The sequence below is a fragment of the Athene cunicularia genome, assembly GCF_003259725.1.
Source record: "Athene cunicularia isolate RWA chromosome 14 unlocalized genomic scaffold, athCun1 chr14_part1, whole genome shotgun sequence".
In the NCBI taxonomy this organism is placed as follows: domain Eukaryota; kingdom Metazoa; phylum Chordata; class Aves; order Strigiformes; family Strigidae; genus Athene; species Athene cunicularia.
Genome location: NW_020799118.1, coordinates 15,257,393 through 15,267,911, shown reverse-complemented (window position 1 = coordinate 15,267,911; position 10,519 = coordinate 15,257,393). Strand labels below are relative to the sequence as shown.

The following is a 10,519-nucleotide window of genomic DNA, read 5'->3' as shown; positions in this document are numbered from 1 at the left end:
CTTTTTTTTTTTTTTTTTTTTTAATCATTCAGTATTTTTTTTTAACAGTAGATTGAACAGGGCATATCTAATGGTAAATGAACAGCGTGTGTGGGAACCAGAGTTCTTGGTAATGGCCATGATGGAGATGTAAGAAGGCATCCATGCTCTTACTTGTTTTTCAGATTTTACTGAGATGATGAGGGCACTGGGGTATCCCCGACTCATATCTATGGAGAATTTTCATACCCCAAACTTCATGCTTGTTTCAGAAGTGCTTCTCTGGCTAGTGAAAAGGTTGGTGATTAGGCTAACAAAGGTTGGGGCTGATGCTGGGTGCCATATGTATGCTTAGAGCTGATGTTTTGGTGTAAAACTGTATTTGAAGAGGAAGATAATGATATTTACCCATTCTTTCAGATCTACTCTTCTAAATAGCAGATAGAAGATGTTGTAGTTAAGTTTGCAGGTTTTTAGTTTAATTATACGACAACAACAGATGTGTTTTAATAGCTGAAGTGAAAAATATAATGACACGGTCCTGGCAGAGATTGCATCCTGAAGGTGGACATACTTACTCAGAAGTAGCCACATCTCTTTCACATATTTTACAAACTCCAACACCATTCTGCCTATGTCTGACCTTGTACCCCAAACAGGGTGATAAATGGTGAGAATTTATCAAGATACAGTTAGTTTTTACCCTGTTGCTACAATAGTTACTGGTTCAACTGTCTAGCATCCACACCATGTTTAAAAAAAAAATAATTGTATAGTACTAATTTACTACTATCAGTTGTAGTTTTATACCCACTTAATCTATTGACAGACTTTGGTTAAATATTTATGAAACTTCAAGTGCTAATGAAATTATGTATAATCGTCTTTCTCCCATGTAAGTGAAAAAATTAAGTTTTTTTAAGCTACTCATAAGGTAGACTATTATAACTGAAATATGACAGTGACCCATTTGCCTGATTGCTCTTTTTTGGCCTGGATTCATAATTAGTATCCATTAAGTTCTATTACTGAGCTGTTAGAAATTTGCTGAATCCTGTTGAAATTGTAATAAAATGGGGACATACTACAACCATTCAGAATTGCCTGGGTTAAGTTACCTAAATATTGTTTGAAATACTGCTGTTACACTGATGGTCTAAATTACTGGTTGTTTTCAACTCATGTAAAAAACAAATCAGTGTCCTCCCTAGTATGTAACAATAAAATAACAGCAGTTGGAAGAAATCGGAAATATTGTTCAAAAAATACATTCTCTAATGAACCTGAACGCATTTAAAAGCTTAAACTTCTGTTTAAAAGCTTTTTTCTTTTTAAAAGCTTTTAAAAGCTTAAACTTAAACTATGCCTAATAGTCAAGTGCTTCACTTTCAGACCAAATAGTGACTGAACACTGGCACCATTTTCTGTTATGGGTCAGAATTACACTTGACGTGGGCAGACAGCTTTTCCAGCTTCTAGAAGTCTTTTAATTACACTTTAAAGCAGAGAGGCTACTTCACATATGCCTTGCTTATAATTTCAAATGGGATTTGAATGCAAAGATTTTTTTTTTGCCTCTCTGAATGCTGAAAATCTCAAAGCATTTTGTGAAACTGGGAATTTTTTCTTCCCTGGTTCCTGTAGGCTGGTGACTTCTAGAAGTTTCTGCATTTCGTGAATGTTTTGGGGTTTTTTTAAGCATTTCACAATCTTACAGTTTGCTTTTTCATAAGTTGCATTTACTTTTGAAAGTAATATGTTTGAGATGATGTCCAAGTGTGATCTTTTCTTGTGTATTTTGAGAGTGTGGAAAAGTGTGATACTTTAAAAGACAAGGTGTCTGGCTTTATTATGAACAATAGTAATCTAGTACAAGTCATTTTAACATACCACCAGAAAGACTGGGAGCATTGTCAGTCGTATGCCTGGTGTTTTAAATTGTGAAGCCACACATGATTTAGTTTGATTTATGTAAGTAGCTTGTGGTTTAAGTAGTAAAGTACTTTAAGAAGAAGTATTTCAGAGACTTGATTGAGCCACCTGAATTTTGCTCCTTTGCAAAACTGACTGAAAAGATGTATTCAGGACCTCACAGTAACCACTCCTCCTGGAGAACTTCCTCAGGTTTTACAGCTTTTGCAGTTTGTACACAAACCCATCGTATGCATTCCAGGGTCTGGATAGCCCAGTCTGCAGTAGGAGCTAAAGATTTATTTTCCGGTCTCATACATGCTTGTTTTGTTTGATTTTTGCCTCACAAACGAGTGTTTTAATATTACACAGTTATTTCTTGTCCGAATCTGCGTTTGCTTTTTTCCACAGGTATGAACCTCAGACTGATATTCCTCCTGATGTGGAGACAGAACAGGACCGGGTTTTCTTCATCAAGGCAGTGGCTCAGTTCATGGTAAGGCTGCCTAAGGAATCGTCCTTAAGCACATTGTAATGCTGGTTCTATTTTAGTTTTAGTGCTTTCTCTCTTAACCCCTGACAATTTCAATGCAATGAGAGGCTGGGTATGTGTTGTATTCTTGTGCTCTATTGTGTATCTTGTGCTGTTACTGAAATCCTGTAGAGTTATGTACATATTTTTGTGGAATTTGGATCTAAACATCTGATGCTAAAACAGTATTCATCCTCATCACTTCATATTTATAAAAAGGTAATAGTGGAAGATATAGCTGTAGATATGAAATTTATTGAAGCCATTTAAATGGATTCAGAAGAGAACCCATCATATTTATTGCTAACTTTGGATGCCTGATTCTTTTGTACGCTTGAGTAGTCATAACTTCTGATGTTTTCGTTATGATGTAGAATTGTATATTGCTATTCTGTTGTATAAGCCTTCTCACTAGATCAAGTCATATTTTTCTCAGATCAAATCTTTTATCACATTATACATGAGCATACTTGAATTGGGCCATGAACTTTTTTAGTCTCGTGGAATAAAATAACATTGTCATTCATATAATTCTTGTTATTTTGATGCAGCATGAGCCTTTGTGGTTACGGCACTGTTAATCAGGTAGAAAAAAAAATAATGGGACTGTGGGTGAGTCTGGAAGCAATGGAAGTCTTTGTGCTAATACCAAAGATTGATTTTTTTATAATACTTTTCAAAATTTTTAAAGTATACTCAAATGACATTATAAACAAGCCAGCTTTTTCCTTCTGATTTGTGATGTCCACCATAAATTTTCTTAATTCTTAATTTTACTATGTTCAGAGCATGATACAATTCTGTACATACCAGAATGCACTTTTGAGCCCTGGAGCATCATAAGATGTTCAACAGTTCCATTTTATTTGGAGGGGTTTTCAAATCAATCATGTTTTAAAAGGGCAAGTATGGAAGCAGAAACAATGTTATGCATACATTTTACTTTTAATAACTGATTTCATGTAAGAAATCCCAAGGGTTTTGAAGAATTACATAATAAGATGCTAAAAATGAATGGAAATTTCTTTAATCATCCTGTACTTATTCTCAGTTAATATTACACGATAATATGGAGTTTATTGTAGTATTTCAGCATTTTCAGAATGCGAAAAGCTTGTAGACATTTCCTGCGTAATTCACTGTCCATGGAATCCACAGTTATCTTCTCCAGTAGCCAGTAGCTTTATGCATCTATAGCCAGGTGTGAGATTTGATGGAGACAGATTTGCCTCAGAAGAGAATATCAGGTTGGATTAATCATCATGACATATGAGTATTGCTCTCCTTTACCAAACAAGGAGTAAAGATGTGTTAATTTTTTACACAAATTACATATTACTCTGTGTTACTAGCGGTTTGAGAACTTAACAAATGGCTTCTTTTTGGACCCAAAAGTTCCTGAAGTGTTTGCAGGTTGTCTTATGTGTTTTTTTAATCACTTGCCCACCTAGAAGTGCCCTAGTCTGTGTGGCTCAATACCAGGCTCCTTCTCGAGGCTGCTTGGATCCAAATTTGAGGTGGAGTGCAGCAAAAAGCCTCTGATGAGTGTAGTCTCATAGAAATTGATTCATGAAAACATACTTAGCAAACCAAGGTACCAAACTTTTTGCAAAAGGCAAATACTTGTTTTTTAAAAAGTGATGGGAGAAGCAGTGGAGATTTAGAGCCACTACTTCAGTACCCAGGAGACTATCCTGAGTATTAAAAGAAGACAGGGAAATGAGAGCAATCCTCATTCCTCCTATCAAGAATGTGCCATTGTACAGGAAAGAATGCAAAATATTTGGGCCAGACAGGCTAAAGACCGTGATTCTGTAACCGAATGGCTGGAGCACTCAGCTGACAATTCTGGTTCTTCCCTGGGCTGTTTCTGAATTTCCATCACACTGTCAAAATTTGTCACTATGATAATAATAAAACATATTTTAAAGTAAAGCAAACTTTCTGACTGTTGATGCTATTCTTGCAGTATATTTCTCTTTATCTTTTCTATTGCATTGTAATAATCTGATCTTCAGAATAGATGGAGGTGATACATAATGGTACTTGAAACCTATTTAGAGTTGTTAAAACACAGGTGTCTGTCTCAAGCCTTCCAGACATGAAGTTGCCTTCTTGAGTAAGCAATGGCATTATGCCAATCTGAAAAATATATGTACTTATCTGTGTATATTTTCTTATTTTTAAGTAGTCTTTGAGTGAAAAAAAACATTTTTTTTTTCGTTTACTAGATCATGATCAGAGTGCTGGAGCACCTCTCCTATCTATGAGGACAGGCTGAGAGAGTTGGGATTGTTCAGCCTGGAGAAGGGAGGCCTTAAAGAAAGATGGGGAGGGACTCTTTATTAGGGAGCATAGGGATAGGATGAGGGGTAATCGTTTTAAAATGAAAGAGGGTAGATTTGGATTAGATCTAAAGAAGAAATTCTTCCCTGTGAGGGTGTTGAGGCCCTGGCACAGGTTGCCCAGAGATGCTGTGGCTGCCCCCTCCGTGGAAGGGTTCAAGGCCAGGTTGGATGGGGCTTTAGCAACCTGGGCTAGTGGAAGGTGTCCCTGCCATGGACAGGGGTTGGAACTAGATGATTTTTAAGGTCCCTTCCAACCCAAACCATTCTGTGATTCTGTGATTTTTCTCTCTTGGGGTTGAATGGAACTGAAATTGGAACTCCTATCCTTAATAACATCCTTCGTGATATGGTGCATTAGATGTCTTTGTGTAGGAGATGTTTAACAGATTATATGAATTTAGTAGTTTGCTTCTCTTAAAATTTAATAACAATTGTTTCTACAATTAGTTTTTTAGATTCCTTCTACTGAAAAGGAAGGAAGAAGAACGTATCTGGTTTTCCACTTTGTTTATTGGCTCCTTTGAGGTCACAATGGTCAAAAGTTTTAAAAGTGATTAGGGGTTTTTTTACCCTAAGCCTCGTATTCCCCCAGCTAAGGGTGTTCCGCATCAGTAAGCTGTTCTGGAAATTTGTCTTCACTTTTCAGCTGAGTTCCTGTCATCAGGAAGCAGATGTAGAGTCAGTTTCCTCTGCTGGGTTGAGATTTTGGAATGAGAGAGGCAAGAGCTAAAAATTTCTTGGAAGTGGAAATCTGATTGAAAAGTCACAAAGTTCGACAAGATGCGTAGGAAGAAACATGGACCAACAGCTATTTGTTTCCTTTGGTCTTTGAAAAGTTGGAGCTAAATCCATGAGATGTGGTCCTTTCTCTCTTTAGTTTCACAAGAAATTTTCCTACAGTCAGTTATTCAGTGGAACTCAGTGCTGAGCGGGCAAAACTTGTATCAGCCATTTTAATGTTTGAGTCTTTTACCCCAAATTGAAGATCTTGCACTGTCAGAGCCCTAGGGGGGTGTGAATTCCTGTAATGCTGTAATACCGAAGTTGTGTAATACCACCAGTGAACCATGGATAGATTCTTTCTGCCACACAATATTCTCAAAGGCTAAACATTTTAGCAGAAGTTTCAGCTTCAAAAGATACTGAAAGGAAGCTGTTAAGTTATTTGGGTGCTTAGTTTTTGTATTCATAACTGATGATCAGGTTTTGTTTGTTTGATTGTTTAGTCATGCCATCAGGGAAACTGCCTCAAAGTTTTATCTGAAGTTTGGTGTTGGCTCCTTGTGTCTATAATACAGTCTTGTCAGGAATTTAAAGAACAACATTTGTGTCCTTTCCGTGGCAGATGTATCATTTCTATTATGCTTTTTTCCCCTTTATTATTTTGAAATACACAAAGATAATATTATAATTTTTCATGTTTTTTTCCTTACTGGTCTGTCTGTCCTTTTCAGAGATGGAAGACAAGGGAGTAAAATCACTAATATCATAGCAGGGAAAAAATTGAGAGAAACAATAAAATATTCAGAAGGTACTGCTGGAAGAGAAGACAGTTAAATTAGGATAATTGATCTTACTCTTGTAACTCATTAAGGGTGAAATTTACCTCTCTCCAGCATCATCACAGGACCTGGGCAGCACTTACATTCCACTTAAACTTAATTTGAATTTAAGTGGTGCACAGGGTTTTTGCTGATCTTCATGTGGGAAAGAATTAATGGATAGTTTGAGTTTTTTCATTCTGGCAATTATCTGCAAATATTCTGACATACAGAGAGTGCACATGTTACAGAAAAATTTCTTCTAGAAACATCAGTAATTTGATGAGGGAAACTTGTGTTTTCAAACAGGAAGATTGATTTCTGTTAAAAAAAAAAAAATTTCTGGTGCCCCCCAAAAGAGCTTTTGAGTGGAGAGTGAGGAGGTAAATGAGGATTTTGTTCTTTGTGACACAGTGACTTCATTCTTTCTTCCCAAAGGCTACCAAAGCTCACATAAAGCTCAACACGAAGAAGCTTTACCAGGCAGATGGCTATGCAGTGAAGGAGCTGCTAAAGGTCACCTCTGTGCTTTACGGTGCTATGAATACCAAGGGAGTGGAACGTGCAGACGTGAGTGAGGACGACAGCAGCAAGTTCAAGTTTGATCTTGGCTCAAAAGTAAGGAAAACTTGTACTCTTCCTTTTGGCAGGGGTTTTGTGTTAACCTATAAAAAACAAATCCATTTTCTCTCTGAAACTTAAGTGTAGAGAATATTCTCACAAGGGAGCCGGTGTGGTTTTAACTCATACTTTCTGTAGTTGAGGTTATATTGCTATGATTTGTCTTAATCTCTGAATTCTCAACCAGAAGCATAACACAAGGCAACAGTGGCACAAAATTGGTTAACTGTGGTTTGGACTGGTGTTGAAATCGTAGAAGTATTGGAGTAGACTGGAATAAAGACTATTCTCTATCTGCTAACTTTGTTGCAAAAGGAGGAGTTTGCAAAATAAAGACTGAAGGTTGTGTTTCAGCCTGTTTGCATTAAAGGGAAGTCTTCATGTTACCCTAACAGACATGAAAGCTGTTCAAGCCCTTAAAAATAAATGCCATTTTGAGATATTAAAAAACCCAATACTTTGTTAAAGAAGAGTAATTCTGTTACTGCTTTTAGATAGTTTTAGCACCTCTTCTTATAGTTTAATACTTCTAGTCTTTGATTCTTTTATAGCTATATTATGCCATGCCTGCTTGTTATGGAATAATACTACCATTCTTGAAAAAAATGGCAGAACCACAGGCAATTTTTCTTCTGTGTAAGTCTGGTGTGTGTCTCTGAAGAAAACACCCAAAGTAATAATGAAAAAAAAACCTGTAGATGATCAGTAGTCATTATGTATGCAATGTGCTAGTTACATACTTTTTGATATATATACTTCTTACTTTTCATGTGAAAAAGGTGATGTTTCCCTTTGCCCAGGGCAGCACTTGAACTGGCCGAGTCACAGTTTTAGGAGTTTTGGGGTTTTTTTTGTTGGCCTAAAGTGACTGGGGTTTCGCCCAGAAGCCTATGTGTAAATGGTGCCTCATCTAGACCATTTTAAAGCCAAGAGACAGGCTTCCTGGTTCCAGTGGCCATCTTATTCAATACTGTGGCAGAGTTTCAGCCACTGTGCTGACCTTATATGTGATTTTTAACATCAAAATGGGAAAAATTTGTCGTGCATTTTCTTTGTGATGGTGGGGCATTGTCTTTTACTATTCAGTGCTGTTGCTGTGTTTCCAGATTGCTGACTTGAAAGCAGCTAGACAGCTTGCTTCTGAAATCACCTCCAAAGGAGCAAGTCTGTATGACTTACTTGGCAAAGAAGTTGAACTAAGGGTAAGTACATTCTGGGGAGTGTATAAGAGCTTGTGTTCAGTGGGTGCTGCAAAGGAAGAAGGTAAAAAAAGTATCAGTAGTTCTTTTAAGGGCTGCATCTAAAATGAATGTTTTGTGAGTTTGAAGGAATAGGTATGAAAGTTTGCATTTCCTTCCCCCTCATATTCATACTTGGATTGCAGTAAGCCTGAGAGACCGGTTTGGCATTTTCTCTTTAGCAGGAAACTGAAATATTCTCTGTGGAACTGTTTGGAATTATTAACATTATATGTACATTTTAGTGGCAGGGACAGATATATTCTGAAAGATAAATGATTAATGCCATTAGTTTTCCAAGTGCAAGGCTCATTATTTCTGTTAGAGTAATTGAAGGCCTCGCAAGCCTGCAGAGTACATGTTCTTCAGCTTAGCTGTAAAATCACAAGCTGTTGCATGAAGTCACGGAAGTGTTCTGAAACATTGCCAATAAGTCTTTCAATTATTTTCTTAAATGCATTTATCTGCAGTGCTGGAGGTTATTAATTTTCTGAAAATAGACATTTAAAGAATGGAAACCCTGAATGTTCTGGTACTGTTTTTGTCAATCTTCAGATATACGATATCTGAGCTGTAGGAAATGCAGCTGTAAGAGCTGTAGACTGTGTGCCTTGATGGTTAATGGTCCGAGATCCTTGTCTGATGGAGTACAAGTGTTTCAAAGGGTAGGTGATAGACAGGGAAGATTATCTGTGGAACACTGCCTTTTCTGCTAGATACGTAAGTCAGCGTGGTACACAGCAGTGTGAAAGGCATTCAGATTTCAAAAGGGAGAGAGAAGTGATGTCAGTTTAATTCAATATACACAATTGTCACAAAAACGTTAATCAGTCACTCCCCATCTTATGTTCTTTGCTTAATTTCTTGGCTTTGAAATAGTTTTCACACAAATGATACCTAACGTGTTAATATTTGCTTTGGAGCATTAAGCCCTTTCTCTGTGTACAGCATCCCTAAGAACTCTATTAAAAAGTCAGGTATAGGTTGGTATAAGGCAGCATTTTTAAAAAGTACTCAAGCATTGGTTTGAAATTGGGCATTATTTATTCACTTTAAATCAAAGCTTTTAGGAGTCCAACTGACTTTAGAACTGGGTCCTAGAAAAGGGACTTGCATAAAGGCAGAGTGCTGAAAGCATGAAATGAAAAATCAAGAGCTGAGTAAGTGCTTCACTGTAGCCATTTCTCTTTGGGCCCATTAAGAAATCTTCAATCGAAGACACTTTAAAGGTGCAGTTTCTAGAAGGACAGTATTTCTTACATACTGTAGTGAGAGTATGTTTCTTGTGGCTTAATGACTGTGTGCACAAGATGGGGATCACTAATCCTATATAGGTACACAGTTTATATTTTGCAAAAAGGTTTGACAGATTGAACTTGCTGTCTTTAAGAAATCTTATCTTAGCAAAGTTGACCTTTGCTTCTGTCTCATTAGCTCTGAGTTTATAGCCTAAAAACACAAGGTGACACTATGACAGCACAGTGAGAATCTCCAGAGAGCAGCAGAAGAGACTTTCATGCTCTGTTCCTTATGATTTGTGACTGGTTCCAGCCTTCTTCAGTGATTTGTTAAACCTGAAGAACCCAATTTTGGCTTGTGGGTTAAATGCCAAGTTTGGTATATAAGTGTGTGACAAGTTTGAGACTTGAGCCTGCAGCAAAGCAAGCAGTTTCAGGGTAAAAGCCATGAGGTTGCAGTAACCAGTTGTTCAGTGAAATTTGTCAAGTTTTCCTTTTTGATTATAAGCACCCAACTCTGCCTTTCACTGGAAGTGTGAGATTTGCTCGTCAAATGAGAGGCTTAGAGCCAAACACTACTGTTTTCTTCCATCTGATAATGCCCATGGAAGTCAGCAAAGCTGCAGTTCTTTCTAAGTAGCTGGTGTTGAGGGCAGTAAGGAATTGCCCCTCTTCATTTCATACCATTTTCCCTGGATCCTTCACAGAGTTGGTGAGGTGCTCAAAAGATCACAGGGATGACATCCTCTGCATGTTTCTCCCACACAATTCCAGGTGGGCAGAAGTAGAAGTACTGTTAATGCTGACATGGGGATGGGGGAATTAGAGCTTTGTCTGTAGGTATCAAATTAGTTGCCATTAATCTAAGGTTACTTTTATTATTTTTTAATGTGAAGATTATTGATTTCCATTTCTTATTTTCTTTCGACATTGCATGGCTAAGTAATGCACACAATAAATTGCACTGGCAGAGGGACTGTGCTGTTAAAGGGTGGTAGGAGAGCAGTATGGTTTATTTTTCCATTACATTTTATGTTCTGAAACCTAAATGCATCAACAGCTGTGATATTGTTTTAATGAATTTGAAAACATGGTAGTTTTATGTTCACTG

At 37.2% G+C, this 10,519-nt stretch overlaps 1 protein-coding gene across 2 annotated transcripts in view; it reads left to right on the top strand.

Moving 5' to 3' along the window:
* The window catches only part of CLUAP1 (clusterin associated protein 1), a 74,860-nt gene that overhangs the window by 698 nt on the left and 63,643 nt on the right, over positions 1-10,519 (top strand). For both annotated transcript variants that reach the window (XM_026859040.1, XM_026859039.1), the window contains exons 2-5: positions 165-276; positions 2,302-2,386; positions 6,750-6,929; positions 8,039-8,134. In XM_026859040.1, the coding sequence (XP_026714841.1) occupies positions 176-276; positions 2,302-2,386; positions 6,750-6,929; positions 8,039-8,134 (462 nt within the window). In that variant the 5' untranslated portion in view covers positions 165-175. The remainder of the gene's footprint in view (positions 1-164; positions 277-2,301; positions 2,387-6,749; positions 6,930-8,038; positions 8,135-10,519) is intronic.